This window comes from Zalophus californianus, chromosome 5, assembly GCF_009762305.2.
Source record: "Zalophus californianus isolate mZalCal1 chromosome 5, mZalCal1.pri.v2, whole genome shotgun sequence".
Lineage (NCBI taxonomy): Eukaryota > Metazoa > Chordata > Mammalia > Carnivora > Otariidae > Zalophus > Zalophus californianus.
In genome coordinates this window covers 114166696-114184529 of record NC_045599.1, presented here as the reverse complement: position 1 = coordinate 114184529, position 17834 = coordinate 114166696, and the positions used below count along the sequence as shown (strand labels likewise).

Sequence of the window (17834 nt, the reverse complement as noted above, 5' to 3'; positions counted from 1 at the left end):
TCTCAAAACTGTCATTTTAACTGATTTATAGTCACTGAACTGCACATGCCCCCTTGTGGTGAAACATAAACTCTCCAAGATCCTAAAAAAGAATTGAGAAATGCTGGTGAGCCCCATATTTCCTCAAGCAAACTCATTTAGTAAACCGCTTCTGATTTGAGTTCATTTCTTCTTGATGTCATTGGCTGCATTTAGCAAACAAGTAAACTCCTTTGCAGTCCTGAGGGTATATTCAGAATAGCCTGTATTTGTGGCCACCTGTCATAAATCACAGTTTACAAACCCTGTACAGGATTACCCTAAAACAAACACTCTCTCCTAACTCTGATCAGCAGGGCTTTGCCTGCTGGAAGTTTCTAAGTAGGAGCCCCAGGAAACCAAGTAGCTTCTGGTATAAGGTCTCACCCCTGGCATTCCACTAGTCTGCGCCAATTTTATCCATCAGTTTCAGGAAACGAAGTAAGGCCGCCTTCAGAGCTAAGGAAATTAACTGTGTAGGATAGCATCCTCTGCTGTTTTAGGAACGCTTTTTATGTTTAAGTTTCTCTAAGTTTTTATACCCTGCTTCATCACATCACAAATGTAACTGAGATCAAATGAAATATTGGCAGCGTGTCTATAAAAAATGAAAAAAGTAAAGATCCCTTAATTTACTATAATATGTACATCATCTCCTCATTCCCAATTCATTCTACACTAAACAAACATACATACTTGTGTGCTGGCGTGCACTCGGCTTTAACGTAAGGCTTAGTATCACTTATATTCCATTTCCAACTGTAGGAAAATCAGTAGTGTCAAAATCACGAAACTTTCCAGCTTCTCTTTTTAAAGGCATTTACGTTTAGAAAAAAGTCATTCTGAATACGAGGGAGAAATCAACGCAAAAATAGCTCTTAGACGCAGATTACTCTGGGAGAGAGAGAATGCTTGGTGGTAGGACAACTACCTACCTGGAGTCTTCCTCTACTCAGTTTTACTGGTTTTCCTTCTTCAACTACAAGGGTCTTGATGAGCAGAATTTGGGTGCGATGTTGGTGACTTTCTGAGTACATTCGTACATAGATGCCCACGTCTACATATATCTCTTTAACTTTCACTGTCAGGTTGAACACATCAGAGTTGCCGCTGCCATCATGCCTATAAATCACATGTCCTTGCTTCAAGTCGTGCTGGGAAAATGAGTGGGACACTGAATGGTTGACCAGCAGTCTGCCATGCTTTGGGGGCTGCAGCATGTAGAATTCAATCTCGTGGTCTGTTCTGACATCTTGGTTTGTGGTGACACTGAGGTTAGTTGTTGTGAGGCTGCTGTCCTCTCCTCTCTGTACAACCAGCCCTGTGTTGTTGGCTATCTGGACATAAGGGTCTGACACACTGACCTCAAGAAGGGATGATGTGTAATGGACACCATCTGTCACGAACAGCACAAAGCGGGCAGAGTCTGCTCCCCGATGTCTGAAGAGCACTCTCCCTTCCCGCAGGTCTTCTTGCCTAAACTGGTAGAGTTTCTGAGACAGATCAGTGGGTCTCACCAGGTCCCCATTTGGGATGCCCCGCCGGGTATAGAGCAACTGCCCATCATCAAAATCTGAGTCGGGGTCATGGTAACAGAGATCTGCCAGGGTCAGTAGGCGCTGGCCATTCCTCACGACATGAAAGACCTTATCTACCACACGCACTGGTTTCTCATCATTCTTTAACTCTACAGAAATGGCAACTTTGATTTCTGTAGATAAATGTTCCGTGTCAGGATGCCTGACCACTCCTTTTTGGCCTGGTCCTATGGCAGAGGCCACAAGGAGGAATTCATCATGCTGGGTCTCAGAGTCATCATGGACATACATCAGCCGCTTGCCTACTATGTCTTGATCAGTGAATGCGGTGATATTGTCACGACTTCCCAGAGGATCTGAAAAGTTAACCAGTTTTAGCGTCCCGTGTTGAGGACTCTTGGTGATTCTATATTGGAAGGTCTGATTGTCCAGTGTTTGAGCAAATAATTCCGATTTCGTAATTAATTTCCCTTCTCCTTCTTTCACAAATAATCCTCTGTTAGTTACAACAATGCATGTCTTATCTGCTTCAAAGTTTATTCTGAAAGTATAATCTTTTGATTCTATGTGTTTTGCAACAATCAAGAACCTAAAGGTATCTTGTGTGTCTTCCCTGGGCCTCTCCTGTGCCTCATAACTTATCTTAGAGTCTGCAATGTTTTGCTGGCTGAAGACGGAGTTTGTTTTTAGAACTTTATTGCCAACTAGCAATTTTCCTTTCTTAGGTGGGGTCAGTAACTTAAAATGCAGTTCTCTCTGAGTTACGTCCACACCCTCCGTCACAGCCTGCAGATGATCAGAGTTCAATACTTGTCTGCCTGTTTTCCTGACCTCGAGAGGAACATTTTTCAGAAGTATAAACTTTAGCCAGTGTACAGTAATAGGAAACGTCAGCTCTTCACTGATTTTTCCTTCTATGTTAACTTTAAATTTAAAGTGATCTGTAACATTTTCTAGCTGTAATTCTTGAAATGTACTGCGGTACCGGACCCGACCCCGATCAATGGAACGCTGAGAAAAGGTACTAACTTGTTTCCATTCATCCCTTGACCCCTGCCGCTGAATCTGGCCAAACTGGGGTGGATGAGTGAGAGCATAGCGGGTCTCCATCTCGTGGGGTTCACCGTTAACCTCCACTGACAAGTTGCTCTGTGTAATCAGAGCTGTGCCACCCTGCTGGACAACTACCCCAGTTCTAACAGCCACTTCGAAGTCCCAAGGAACAGCCACAACCCGTAACACTACCGTATTGCTAACCAGCTCTCCATCGCTTGCTCTCAGAAGGATCCGGGAGTTCCGATGACCTCTGTGCACGTAGAAAATGTTGCCATCTCTTAAATCCCCATGCGTAAAACCATTAATGGCTTTCCCAGGACCATTGGTGTTTTCTAAAAACCCAGCATCTGAATTGAAGTTGCCAAGAACTGAGAAATTAAGACTCAAGGAATCTGTGTCAGGGTCTGACACGTGTATTATATTTGGAGTCAGTCGTTTCTTAGAATTCTCAAACAGGAGAAGCAAGTTTCCTTCAGGGAGCTTAAGGACTGGGGGATCATTTACTGGAAGGACAGTAATGTTAAACACATATGGAACATGTCCTTGCAGATATAATGGCATTTCCTTCTTGTTCTGGGATGAGACTGAAAATGTGAAAAAATCCCTAGATTCTTCTGAACCATCATGGACATACCAAACTTTCCCTTGCCCCAAATCTAACATAGTGAAAGCCTCCTCCATTCTCTGCGCGGGGGAAACATTGATTCGAAGGAACCCATGAAGGGGCATTTCCTCTATTTTAAATAGTATTTGAGAAGGATAGATGCCCAAATCTTCTGATGCCACATCCACGTTCATATGCCTTTGTTCCAGTAACACTCGCCCACCTTCTTGGACCTCCAAGTTATTCAGACTCAAGAAATAGCTACTCGCATGGTGAAGAAAAGACTTGCCTGCCTCGGGGACAGTAGTGGAAAGGGGAACTTCTGACCGAAGCAGGTTTTCTGTTGTCGTTATGAAAGGGTTTTCATTATCACTACTCTGCAATTTACACCCGGCAGCTACATCTTTGGACACAAGGGCATTCTTTAATGCTCTCTTTTCTGAGTTGGTTTCCAAGCCTCTTAAGCACCCTTTGAAAGAGATTCCTCGTGCAGATTTCCTGGACACAGAGGCAAGTTCTAACTTCTTAACTTCTTCTCCCTTATGTTTATCAAGACCTCCCACGAAGAGAGGACCTTCCGATACAAATGGTTCGCTTTGCAAAGGCAGCAACGTCCTTACCCCTTGCTCATCCACCATCAGGTCCAGATACCTTCCAGTGAATTTGAGTTGAATAATGTGCCACTTGTTGTCACTAATTAAGCTAACAGAAGAGAGCTGGGTGTTACTGTTCCTCCTTCCTACACGAGCCTTCAACAGACCATTCACTATTTCCAAAGCAGCAAAATCTCCTTCTCTACCTGACTGAAAAAAAAGCAAAGCTTGTTGAGTTCCAGTCTGCAAAGCAAATTCCAACAGCCCTTCCCCTTGTACCCTCCATTCTGGGAAGGCAACGTAGGATCTGGAGCTAAAGAAATTGATGGCTTCATCCTCCCCTGCAAAAAATTCATCATTGCATCCTAGTGACACCTCATAAACTTTCTTAAAACCAGGGTAAGTCCTGAGGGATGCGAGGATCTCCCTCTGGTTAAATACTACATCCTCCATACATCCACGGAAATTGGGAAGCTCTCCATCTAGGTAAGGGACGTCGAGTCCACCATGGCCTGCTATGTAGATTCCATGTTGAAAGTGCAAATTGTGTATCTCACCAGTGATCTGGCCAGTTGTCTCATACTGTTTGTCGATAACCAGAGAGAGATTGTTTTTAACATAGTATAGTTCCACTAAATGCCAAACCAGGTCATCCACACGAAGTCTTTGCTCAGAAAGGAGCACTTGTTCACCTGCACCCAAATTCACCCTCACCTGAAATAGAAAGAATCATAATTAATCAATCTCATATCATAGTATTTTATTGAGAAAACAGGGCCATTCACAGAGAGAGAGAAACTTGGACTTGAAACCACTTTCCACATGTATGGACTACACAATGAAGTTTAAAAATTTCAGAGTCAGAATATTTCAGGCATGCTGGTAAAATCGGAGGCTATCCCAACTTTTCAAATGGCACATGATTTTATTCTAGTAAAATAACAGTAATCAAATGGATAGCTATTTTGTTCCCTTACTTTCTCACGGTTTTTCCTCCAGTAATTGAAAACTTACACGTTTTTAAAGATTTAAGAAAATCTTACCCGTAAGTTTCCCGATAGAAGTTCTATTATACAGTAGTCATTTTTCCCAGCTGCAAGAAAAAGTAATCCCTGTGGTTTGCTGGTTTGAAATTTTAATTGAAGAGATAACTCAGGCGAAACTTCTATGATGTTGAGCTCCACATAGCTTTCACCATAAAAAGATGCTAGGGAAAAATTTTAAAAAGGAGTAAATATATTACACAATGACAATTCCACTTTAGACTGTCATCTCCCTTCAGGGACTGACCCTGCTGAAGCTGCCTTGCCCAAGGCCACAGCTGATTCCTGGGGTAGCCCACAGATCTGATATGGGCGTACAAAGGCTGTGTTCTCTTGCCCCAACTGAAAATAGCTCTGATGGGTCAGTCTATCTTCAGAACTCTCAAGAAGGGTGGTCGAGGCTTCTGTTGAAACTGAACTGCAAGTCTACTTCTCCATGTACCCAATCCTGCTTCTTTCCCTGTCACAGGGATAATCCCAAACCACTGGTGGTGAACTGGTATAAGAGCAGAAGGGAACACATTAGCCAGCTTGAAAGATCAAGCCATGAAAGATACAGTGCAAATAGTAGCTATGAGGACTATGGGATCGGGTGTCTACTGCTAAATTTGAATGAAGCTTTGGAAAAAGATAAGGAAAAGCTAGGAGAGATCAGTTCACATTTACAAGCTAAGTGTGAAAGCAAGAGGGCTTCCCTGGTAGCATATAGAGTCCTCCTTTCCTACAGCAGGAGACCAGTGGAAGGTAAGATGCCCACCCAGGAATTAATCATTAGACTAGTCAGCTGCAAATAGAGTTAAAGTCCCATCTATGACAGGCTTGCTCTGACAAATCTAAGACCCTGGTTGGGAAAGAATAGAACCTTGACATAAAGAACTGGAGACATCTAGGTTGAGGCATTCAAATACCTTGGGTCCCTAGTTCTCCCTGAAACCTCTTCGCCTGCAGAGGTGGCCTATTCCCCCATTAAGGCTGGCATGGCCCTTGCTGAAGGAGGATGCAGAGGCTTCTCCCCACAAGCAGCATTTGACCTCTGAAGTTACACTCCCATCTCTCCTCCTGGCCACTAGACCAAAAACGAAGGTTAAGTCACAACATAACCTGTGTGGGGACATGTTGGGCTTGATATGGGTGGAAAAGGACTGGACCCTAGTGTAGCCGTGGGACCTCTCCAGGTGTATCTGGGTGGAAAAGGACTGGACCCTAGTGTAGCCGTGGGACCTCTCCAGGTGTATCTGGGTGGAAAAGGACTGGACCCTAGTGTAGCCGTGGGACCTCTCCAGGTGTATCCTACTACCCGTAGCTGCCAGAATACGCAGACGACTGGGGGTACCTGATCAAGGGGGCGAAGCGTGAAGTTGGATAAGGAAGAGTTTATAGATTTGGGAGCACTCTCCAAGGATACAGGCTATAACACCCTGGCAAAGACTACCAGAAATGGTATGAACCCACTGCTAAAGTGGCTCCTAGATGCATAGAAAATGTCTTTGAGACAGACACAACAGAATTACCATGACAGATGGATGAAAGAGATGAAAGTGGTACCTCCGGGACTGAGCATAAATAGGACCAGAAGGCACAAGTGAGCATACAAGATGGTAGCCCGGGAGCTCCATCATCGCCATTCTTGCCCCAGCACCTTTCCTCGGCTCACACATATGGCTGCATGGGCAAATCCCGTGGTACCAGCTGATGGAGAAACAGAACACCTGAGCATGGTTCACGGATGAGTCAGCTTCATCATATGGGTGCCTGATGAGAATAGACTCCAACTGCACCATAGCTCCCTCTGGCGGCGGCCATGAAAAACACTAGGAAGAAAAAATCCTCCAAGTGGATAGAACTTTGGGTAGAACACTTAATCGTCCATTTTACACACAGAGAGAAGCGGACAGAGGTTCAAATAAATAAAACCTGATTGAGAGTGGCAAATGGCCTGCCCAAATGGTCAAGAGCCTAGGATGCAAAAGATTGAAAGAGTAGGAATAAGGAGGTCTGGGATTGACGCATTAAGTGGGAAAATCATGATACTGCACGTTAATGCCCACCAGAAAACATCCACCACAGAATATGCATTCAACAACAGGCATACAGAGTGACTTGGTCAGTTGACCTCAGCCAGCCTCTGTCATCTGCCCCCCGTAGGTTGGCACAACAGGTAGCCATGGTGGCAGGGGTGGAGTCTATGCATGCACCCAATAGTCAGGGCTCCCTCTTCCCAAGGCTTTCCTAGGTGCTGCTCCTGCTGAATGCCCAACATGCCTCCAACAGGATCCAACACCAACCCCTAATATGTTACTATCCCTTGAAGAGAGACCAACTGTCCACTTGGTGTTGAGCTGACTTCAGTGAAACTCTTTCCTTTTAGAATGACCAGTGATTCCTTTCAAAAAATAAAATAGACTCATATTCTGGGTATATATTTGCCTTTCTTGCCTAGATAGCGCCATTACATGAAGAGCTCATGGAGTGTTTAATCCACTAATAGGGGAGGCCAAATAGCATCACATCAATCAAAGACACACCCTTTACTCCAAGGAAGGTGTGGTAATGGGCCTAAGACCATAGGATCCACTGGCCTATCATATATTACACGGCTGAAGCTGAGGACCTGACAGACTGTTTGAACAACCTGATCAAGGTACAGGTGAATCACAACCTCAGAAGCAATACTCTATTGGAGTGAGGGTCCATCTTCCAAGGCTTTAAATGAAAGATCTTTACATGGTCTTTAAATTAAAGATCTTTAAACACCTCCTGCTATATCTCCAGGAGGTATAATATATGGGCCTGAGAACAAATGTTGATCCTTAAGAGCAGTCCTTGATAAGGCTCTTGTATGATTATCTCCATCTTAGATTCTGCTTCCTGAGGAACCCAATCTGCAATGTCTGCTTCTCTGTTCCTACAACACTCTGCATATTCCTTTATTCCAGCATTCACCATGTTGTACTGAAATTCCTTGCTTATTCATCTATCTCCTGGAATATTCCATGAGTTTCCTATGATTAGGAACCATCTCTTTGTTTATCTTTCCCTCTCCGATACCTAGCACAGTGCCTGGCCACAGGTAGCATAATAGGTTCTGTTGGTAGGCCACTGAGATCCCTTTTTAACAAGTTGGTATACCCAACCTCCAGCTGTTTCACTGTGTTATCCAGAAATTTCAGTGAAATTATAACCCCTGCCCTAGAGGGGGACCTATAGCCAGTGACTGATTGAAACAGACATATAAAATACGTAGAGCTCTGTGTTACTCGTATCCTAGAGCGCTCTCTGGGATCAGGCTGAGATTAGGTCAGCTAAACCCAGATCTTTGCTTGGTTTCTTCTCCTGCCCTATCCTGCTTCCCGCCTTCCGTATAGCTCTTTCCTGGTCCCCTCACTCAGCATTTTACTTGCACAAGAACCCCCGCCTATGCTGTTCTCTTTAGGGAAGCCAATCTAAGGTAAGTAGCAAGCAAGCATTTATTGAACCAAACTACACTCACCTCGGAGACCCTCATTCAATATTTGAGTAAACCTTAGGGACTTATGTAGAGTCACTAGAGAACCTTAGGGACTAGAGAACCTTAGGGACTTATGTAGAGTCAACAGGTTGTTCACAACAGAGCTAAGACAAAACCCCCGCATTTCCCACCTCCCATCCAGTGTTTTCACCAAGATACGAAGCTGACACAGAGACGAATATGGTCTCTTACAAACTTTCTCAGGTGGGTATAAACACTCTTCTCTAGTTAAAAAAACAGCCATTAATAATTAAATTCAGGAAAACGAGAATGTAGCAATAAGTTCAGAAAGACGAAACAAGCATTTATAAACCCACTAGCTGTCCTGCCTAGTGTATGGTCCTGGCCTCTGGTTACTGAGTCCCCTCACTCTGACTTTGACAGACTCAGAGCCTGTATTGTTAAGCTCTCAAAACCAGGAAATGTTTTCTAAATCATAAAATCTACTGCTGAGAATGACTAAGTAATATATTTTCCCACAGTTCACCTCCTTGGCACGAAATCAATTCCAGGATCAGCTGGTGGCTAGAAATTTCCATTGCCTCAGGGGGAAAACAAGGAAACAGGTTTAAAACCACTGGTCTGACAGCCTGAAGCCAGTCTCATGCTCACAGATCTCCAAACAGACTTCAACTTCTGTGGCTCCTAGTAAGTGCCTCAAATTAATAGTAAGAAGCCAATCGAAGTACAAGAAAAACTGGGTCCTAGGAAAAGGAAAGGTGATCTCCACCTGAGGGAAGGAGAAGGTGTGATTTCAGTATTACATGGGTAGGGCAAGTCAAGGTGAACAAAAATCAGAGCAACTTCCTGGCTTTATGTGCTTAAGTAAAAGGTGAAATGGTTGAATGGAAGTCAAAGTTTGGCAATAAGGGGGGTAAAAAACTTTGCAGGGAAAGTAAACATTTCTATTTCTCTATAATTTCTCCCCAGGGGAAGGGTGGTTAGTGATTATTTGATTCATTTTATCTACCTTAGAAATAGTTCCCACTTCTTTTTCCAAACTACATCTTCCTGTTTTTGTTTGTATGTATGTTTGTTTGATTTGGGTTTTGCTTGTTTGGGGGTATTTTGGTTTACTATTTATTGAGCACCTACTACGTGCCAGGTACTATCAGGAGTTGGAAGCAGGAAGTTACTGAGACTATGGGGGCTTGCAGTCTATCAGACGGGAAAGCTGCTCAAAAAGAAGAGTATGTCCGATCCAGGATATTAGACAGTTGGTACAACAGCAGCTTGTTCGGGGCCCCGCTGGGGTATGAGGGAAGGAGTACTGTGCCTATAAAGTGTCTCTCCCTGACAGATTTAAGTGGCCCATTATGTATGTACTTGTGCTGTCCACAAATACACCAAATAAACCACAAACACGGGGATTCAAAGGTGAATGACATAGACTGCCAGTCAAGGAATAGAGTGGCTTAGTACCAGGGAAATGGAGAGCACAGCAGAAGCACTCGGCCCAGTCAAAGGGGATGGGCTGAGGGTGTTTCTGGCAGGCAAGACAATGGCTTCCAGAAAGACCTAATGAGGGATGGGCGAGAGTAAGAGGAGAGACACAAGTGGAGAGATAGGAGAGAGAGAGACCAGTGACTGTAAGGAGCCAAAGGTCCACTCTGGCTGAGCCCAGTGTGAGGGGGAGCAGCCGGGGTGGGTGCGGCAGGGGTATGAGGGGTCGGGGGGCAAACGGTCAGAGGGCTGAAAGGCCTTCTCTGAACTGTCAGTTTAAAGTGGCGACTATTTTCTAGGCCCTAGTTACCTTCTTTGTTTGTTTCCTGGGTTATTATCCAGCTCCAGTCCCATACCATCCCAAACAGAATGTGAGGTTTTGAGGGCAAGGGCCTTCGCTAGTCTTGCTCACTGCTCAGTCCTCAGTGCCTCCAAGAGTGCTCAGCACATAGGAGGCACCCAATAAATGACAACTTTGGAAGCCAAGGTAAGAGTTCAGACTCTATTCAAGGGGAGCCATAAAGGGATCAAACAGGGAAATGCTGTGCCCGGGTTGCAATTTAGATGGTTCTGGCTGAAGGGCAGGAAATGGCCTCAAAGGGATGGTAGGGAGTAGGGAAGCAGGCAGGGGGAGAAGCTGGTGGGTTCAAGGGATACTTTAGAAGCTGGACTGACTAGGAGGGAAGGGGAAAGGTCAAGGGAGCAACCTAGATGAATTTCCGGATTTCTGGCTAGGAATCCACTTACTGAGAGGGGGATCCTGGGAGGGAAGCTTTGGTTTGGTTTTGCTTTGTTTTGTTGGTACATATATGGCGAGGAATTCTCAATGAACGTTTGGGGAGCAAATGGCTGACTGACCAACTGGATCCCCATGGGCAGGGACCCACTGACGGGGGTGGGGGGGAGGTTTACACACCATCTTGAGAAGGTTGCACCTTATGCTGCACACAATGGGGAAGATGCGTTTTTAGTTGGGAGGAGACACATCAGTTCTGGATTTTAGAACACAATCAGTCCGGCCTGGTGACTGTAGAAACTAATTAGGAAAGTATTTACAAAAACGAGATTTCAGAACTGTCTGTATTCCCTGAAAACTAGAGCTGCCTTTTCATAACCTCACATTGTCGACAATTTTATACTGTACCTTTTTATGTATCGCCTTTCTTCCAAACGTATTGTATAGATGATACATCACAAGCATAGAAGCTTATTTTAAAAATTAAAATACAAAACCACAAAAACAAACTTCTCTGCTAAAGTGTTTGCATTATAAAAGTCCTAAAATGAGGGGCGCCTGGGTTGTGTTAAGCATCTGCCTTCGGCTTGGGTCATGATCCCAGGGTCCTGGGACAGAGCCCTGCATCGGGCTCCCTGCTCCGAGGGAAGCCTGCCTCTCCCTCTCCGTCTCCCCCTGCTTGTGTTCCCTCTCTTGCTGTGTCTCTCTCTGTCAAAGAAATAAATAAAATCTTAAAAATAAATAAATAAAATAAACACCAACAACAACGAAAAAACAAAGTCCTAAGATGAGGTGCTCCGAGGAGCGCCAATATTCCAAAGCAGCTCTTCCTCCCACCGACCCTGTGAGGCGAGTCACTGCACTTGGAAAGAAAAGCCACATTTTTACCTCACAAATCTGCTCCGAGGTTTTCCTGTGGCACTGACGTTGCATGCTTTATCAAACCGAAGCTGAATTTTTATTCAAGAGGTAACTAACCATCCAGAACACTCTGAGGAAGAAGAAAACTTCCAAGTATGAAATAACTTAGTATAAACATCTAACATGCCAGAGAGGCCAACCTCCTGGGTTCATTAAAAGCAAATCCCCAACAAGGGAAGTTCTAAGAGTCTCTCCCACAAAACTCAGGTACACTGATACAGAAGTCGGGAAAGAGAGTCAGTGAGCGAAGAGGTATTGGCTCCATGGCTGCAGGATGGGCAGCTGCTTCAGTCGGCTTAGAGGGTGACAGGGGCCTCTGGTACCACATCTCTGGGCCAAACGTGTTGCTGGCCCCACAGGAGGGCGGGGAAAGAGTGGGTAGCAGGCCCCCGACCACCATGAAGATGCAAATCTTGGATTTGCAGGTGGGGCCAGGGCAATCTGGGGTTTGGAATTCTTCCCGTAGAACAGGACCCACCACGTTCTCACTTTTCATTCCCTTCCCAAACAGGAGTCTCCATGCCAACTGCTCAGGTTGCAAAGAGAAAACCAGCCCTTGCCCCACCCTGCGCTCCTCTCAGGGGGGCATCCTCCACCGTCTGCCTCCGCATAAGGTCACGCAGACGGGGCCCGCACCACTCCAGGGAGAGCTATTCCTGTAGGCTCCGTAGCTTCCGAAGCAGCCCTGGAATGAAGCTGTGAGGCAGCCCTGGTCCCTGGCTGGATGCTGGTTGAGCTGACAGCTCCCTCTTTAGTGACACAGAGCCCATGTCCTAGCTTTGATGCCCCGCCCATGGCCCCAGTTCCTATTGCGGCTACAGCACATTACCACAAATGTAATGGCTTAATATGACACCCATCCGTTGCTTTACAATTCTGGAGACTAGTTAGTCCAAACATATTAGGCCATTATATTTGTGGTATTTTGTTGTACTCCCGTATGAGCTGAAATCAAGGTGTCGGCTGGGCTGCATTTTTTCTGGCAGCTGGAGGGGAGAATCTGTTTCTGGGCCTTTTGCAACTTCTAGAACACTGTCACATTTCTTGGCTGGTGGCCCCAGCCAGCAGTCACATCACTCCAACCTCTGCTTCCAACATATCATCTTCTCCCTCTTATAACAGCCTGTGTTTGCTTAGGGCCCACACAGATAATCGGAGGTAATCCCTCATCTCAAAATCCTTAATTGGATCACAGCTGGAAAGACTCTTTTGTCACGTAAAGCAACATATTCTCTGTTCTGGGCGTTAAGATGTGAACTTTCCTGGGGAGCTGTCATTCTGCCTTCCACAGTGCCCAGGTGCATTCGCTCATTCAGGTGCTCCGATTTATTGGGCACCTGTCATTTGTAGGTCCTGGACTACGTGCCGGGAATACAGAGGGGAATAAAGCAGGAGCACTGGGAAAGGCCACAGAAGCAGAGGTTATGAGTTTTATTTGTGCTTTTTATGGCCTGTGCAGCTCTACTTTTAAATATTAAATTAAGATATTTTAAATAAAAGCGATTTTAATCAAACACCTGGACTTTGTGGCTTCCCTGCGTGAGTCGGCTGATCAGGCCACCCCGGGACCTACCCATTCTCACAGCACAGCACCTGTGAGTGGGGCTGGATGTTCCAGCCCCAGGGGCCACCGCCCTGGGTCCCCTCCTGCTGCATCAGCTGGTGCTTGGCTCACCGTGACACTCTGGCCACAGTGAGCATTTGGGTCCGGACACCACAGCCTTAGGTAGAAATGGCAAAGTGAAAAAAAAAAAAAAAAAAGAAAAGAAAAGAAAGAAAGACAGAAATAGCAAAGTGTGGTGCCAAGATATTCACTGTGGAGCCAGAAGAAAATATTATGAATTCACAGGCTGCCTTAATCTAAAAAAATAAGAATCTAGAACAATAAGAATTCTTTCTTCATCTCTAATATACGGATTGATGGGCATCCTGCCTCAGTTGCCCAGGTGAGACCAGCCATGTGTCACCTGCTGGGTACACAAGTCTCCCTGAGGGAGCAGTGGAAACTACACCGACAGAAAGATGGACGCTGATGCCCTCACTCTCTTTCGCATTCAGCGACGCACCACACGTGGTCTGCCTGGACAACTGGGCTTACAATTTTGTTATCTCACCATAACTAAACACATCCTCACTAACAGGACCAGTTGCTTTTTAAAATTCCTGCAAGTAAGCCAAAGATTAAAAATATAGAGAAATAATGCAAGGACCAGTAAATGCAAAAGGAACTGGAAGGGCTAGCCTTTCTCCTCTTCCTGTTCAAGCTCTTCATCAGCGCTGGTACAAGGTCTGAGCAATAATATTCTAATGGGATCTGATAAGAAGGTAGTCAAAAACTACTGAACTATTGACAACGTGAGTCTAGCGCTAAGTACACGCTGTACCTTGAGAAAGTAGTTAGTGGTAGTAGGACTGATTCTTTTATTTGCAAATAGGGATATGCTGAGGGTGTATGCTAAGGATATTCTTACTGAGACAGTATCTTTTTATCGAAGTGGCTCCCTGCTGTGGCGAGACTTTCCAAGGTGAGGACACACTAGTCCCTCAAGGACTGAGAGCTGAGTTCACCTACGTTTGACAAATAGATTTCTTCAAAGCAACAGCCTGAATCATCCAAGGAAGTCAGAAAGAAACCTAAAATCAGATCACACATCTAGCTACTCAAGAAGATATTCTTCAAAGTGCCCCAAAGTAGCTTTTTTTTATTATGTTATGTTAATCACCATACATTACATCATTAGTTTTTGATGTAGTGTTCCATGATTCATTGTTTGCATATAACACCCAGTGCTCCACACAGAATGTGCCCTCTTTAATACCCATCACCAGGCTAACCCATCCCTCATCCCCCTCCCCTCTAGAACCCTCAGTTTGTTTCTGCGTCCATAGTCTCTCATGGTTCGTCTGCCTCACCGATTTCCCCCCCCTTCATTTCTCCCTTCCTACTTACTATCTTTTTTTTTTAAAGATTTTATTTATTTATTTGACAGAGAGAGAGAGAGATAGGGAGAACAGGAACACAAGCAGGGGGAGTGGGAGAGGGAGAAGCAGGCTTCCCGCTGAGCAGGGAGCCCGATGTGGGGCTCGATCCCAGGACGCTGGGATCATGACCTGAGCCGAAGGCAGACGCTTAACAACTGAGCCACCCAGGTGCCCCTCATTTTTTTTTTTTAACATATAATGTATTATTTGTTTCAGAGGTACAGGTCTGTGATTCAACAGTCTTACACAATTCACAGCGCTCACCATAGCACATACCCTCCCCCATGTCTATCACCCAGCCACCCCATCCCTCCCACCCCCAACCACTCCAGCAACCCTCAGTTTGTTTCCTGAGATTAAGAATTCCTCATATCAGTGAGATCGTATGATACATGTCTTTCTCTGATTGACTTATTTTGCTCAGCATAATACCCTCCAGTTCCATCCACGTCGTTGCAAATGGCAAGATTTCATTCCTTTTGATGGCTGCATAATACTCCATTGTGTGTGTGTGTGTGTGTGTGTGTGTGTGTGTGTGTGTGTGTGTGTGTGTGTGTATACTTTGATAAGACCTCAGTATCCAATATTTGGGTTGCCATTAAAGCCATGGATGAGGAACAGTATATGTGCTAAAAGTACAGTAGTCCTCCCTTATCCATGATTTCAGTTACCCATAGTCAATCATGGTCCAGAAGCAGATGATCCTTCTTCTGGCGTATCTTCAGAAGGTCAATAGCAGCCTAAAGCTACGTCACAATGCCTATGTCATTCACCGGGTTCATGTCATGACGTAGACATTTTCTCATCTCAGAGCATCATGAGAAGGGTGAATGCAGTATAATAAAGCTCTTGAGAGAGTGAGACCATATTCATATAACTTTTAATATAGTATATTTTTACAGTTGTTCTATTTTATTGTGAGTTATTGCTGTTGGTCTCTTACTATGCCTAATTTACAAATTAGACTTTATCATAGGTATGTATTATAGGAAAAAACACAGTACACAAAGGGTTCGGTACTATCTGTGATTTCAGGCATCCACTGGGGGTCTTGGAATGTATCTCTTGTGGATAAGGGAGAACTACTGTATATGCTATGGAATTCAAAAAACCTTCCCTATCCACATTCCGTACCCCTCAATGGGTATCTAATCCGTTGGCTCTTAGCCTCATACCCAAGGTAATTGCACAGATGAGGAGGAAGGAGGGTAATGAGTAGAAAAGGAGGGAAATGAGCATTACTGAGCCGTTGTCTGGCGGTAAGGAAGTCTTACACAGTGTCTTATTCAAGCCTCTATGAAGAAGTTAGTGTTTCAATTTTATAGATGCAAAATTAAGACCTAGAGAAGGAAACTCACCTTCCCCAAGCCAGTCTGAGAACATAGGATGGCACCCAAGCTGAAGCCCTAGCCCATCTGACTCCAAAGTTATGGACTTGCCATCACCCTACACTGACCACTGGCTCATGGCAGATCACCACCCAATCAGAACCATTCACTGTGCTCCCAGATCTCCCTGTTCTGCAACTGGAACCTTCCCTCTCAAAGCCACATCAAAGCCTCAGACTGCAGCCCCAGACCTCCAATTCCAGGCCCAATCCACCCTTCGGGCCAGGCAGGAAGGAGGGAGGAAGATGGGGAGAAGGAGCATGGAAGGGCCCGCATACAGCAAGGTGGGAGCAGAGTCGGGGGCGGGGGGTGGTGCTGCAGTCAGACTCTGAGCAGCTGGGGTAAGAGTGAAGCGTCCATACTACAGATGCCATCGTGGCCGGAACATGACTCTGAAGCTCCTCCTGAAATCATGAGGCGGGTTAGACAGCAATGGCACTATCTGTCTATTCCATGCCTAAAATGCAGTAAATAAGCTTCAGAATTTAATCCGAATCCTACAAAGAGATACAAGGCCCTTGATTTAGAATGCTTTATCTTTAAAATTCTCAAAGAAAGTCTTTCATTGAACTACATTAAATTTCAAGGAGCCTTGGAGGGCGAGAAGGCCCAAGTGCAGTACTCATTGTGTAAAAAGTCCCAATAATTATTTTTTATTAGTAATCCTTGACTTCTGGAAAGCGCCAGGGAAATGCAAAGCCCTTCCAGTGAATTAGGTCCAGAAAATGTAGGTGGACTTGTGGAGGTACTTATAGAACAACAGGCCAGGCCAGAAACCGAAGAATTTCGGGACGAGTTTAAGGCCCCAAACGCCTGCGGGTCGCGTGCAGCCCAGTACCTCTCACCCGGCCTGGGCCACGCGCAGAGCGGCAAAGGCTCAGAAGGGAGGGCGGCAGGATTCGTTCGCTCTGGTCCGAGTGCAACCAGGAGCCCAACTCTGAAACCCCCATCGGCCGCGAGTGCCTTGCGAAGCTGGGGAACGGCCCCCACCCCGGGGCTCCCCCGAACTGGCGGGGCCAGGCCGCACGCGGTGGGGGGTGGGGGTGGGGGGGATCAGGAGCTGGAAGCTTCCAGCTGCGGCGCCCACACTCCCCGCGCAGGGCCGAGCAGCCTCCTCCGTGCCGCCCAGCCCAGGAACGCCCGGCCAGAGAGCTCGAGACAGGGTCGCCGCGCGCTTTAGGGTCCCGGGAGGGCCCCAGCCAGCGCCTTAGTCCCTGCTCGCCCACCCTCTGCTAGCGGGCGCGGCCGGGAGGGGTCGGGGGGTGGGAGTTAGGCGCGTACCTCCGAGCGCCCCGCGCGCCCCGCAGAGCCCCAGGCAGGCGGCGAGAAGGACGAGGCGGCGGGCCCCGAGCCGCCCCATTCCGCCGCGGCGGCCCGGCGCCCGCGCTCTCTCCCCGGCGGCAGCCCAGCTACCTGCGCCGGCGCCTCTCCGCCCAGCGGTCGGGGCCCGCGGGCGCACCGCCCCAAGCCAGCGCGGGGGGCTGGGCCGGGGCGGAGAGAGCCATTTGCGACCTGCAGCTGTTGCGCGCCACCAGCGCCAGCCCTGGCTGGGCCTTCTCCCAGGCCGCTGGCGAAATCGGGCCGGGGCGGGACGGGGGCCCGGGGCCCAAGGAGGCGCCGCGGGCAGAGGTTACATGGCCCCCGCCCAGCCGGGCGACAGGTGCGGTAGGGTGAAAGGGGCTAGCAGGAGGTGGTGACAAAGGGAGGCTGGGGAAGGTGGGCTAGTTCCCCTGACCCGACTGAGCTCCTGGAGGGCAGGGGGTTTGTTCTGCCTATTGCTGTATCTGCAATGTATACCTGGGGCGTTGGCACCAGCAAATATGTGTTGGATGAATGACTAAGAGTGGGAGGTGATAAGATGACATAATCATTCCTTATCAAATATGAGCCTCATTTGTATTTAAAGGACGGCCCTCAAGTTTTTTCATTGAATTTTTTTGGAGCCACTATCAGAGGAATTAATCAAGGCCCAAGAGTCCCGTGCAGAAACTCACCTTCTGATTG

The 17834-nt window shown here is 46.6% G+C and overlaps 1 protein-coding gene across 3 annotated transcripts in view; it reads right to left on the bottom strand.

The window, feature by feature from the left end:
- The window catches only part of LOC113929260 (chondroitin sulfate proteoglycan 4-like), a 75159-nt gene extending 57867 nt beyond the window's left edge, over positions 1–17292 (bottom strand). For all 3 annotated transcript variants that reach the window (XR_003522140.2, XR_003522141.2, XM_027606030.2), the window contains exons 1-3: positions 17112–17292; positions 4853–5016; positions 954–4523 (exon numbers count right to left, since the gene is read on the bottom strand). Coding sequence is in view for 1 of the 3 variants with exons in the window: in XM_027606030.2 (XP_027461831.2) it covers positions 954–4523; positions 4853–5016; positions 17112–17190 (3813 nt within the window). In the remaining 2 variants the exon portion in view is untranslated. The remainder of the gene's footprint in view (positions 1–953; positions 4524–4852; positions 5017–17111) is intronic.
- Between the last annotated feature and the right edge of the window lie 542 nt (positions 17293–17834).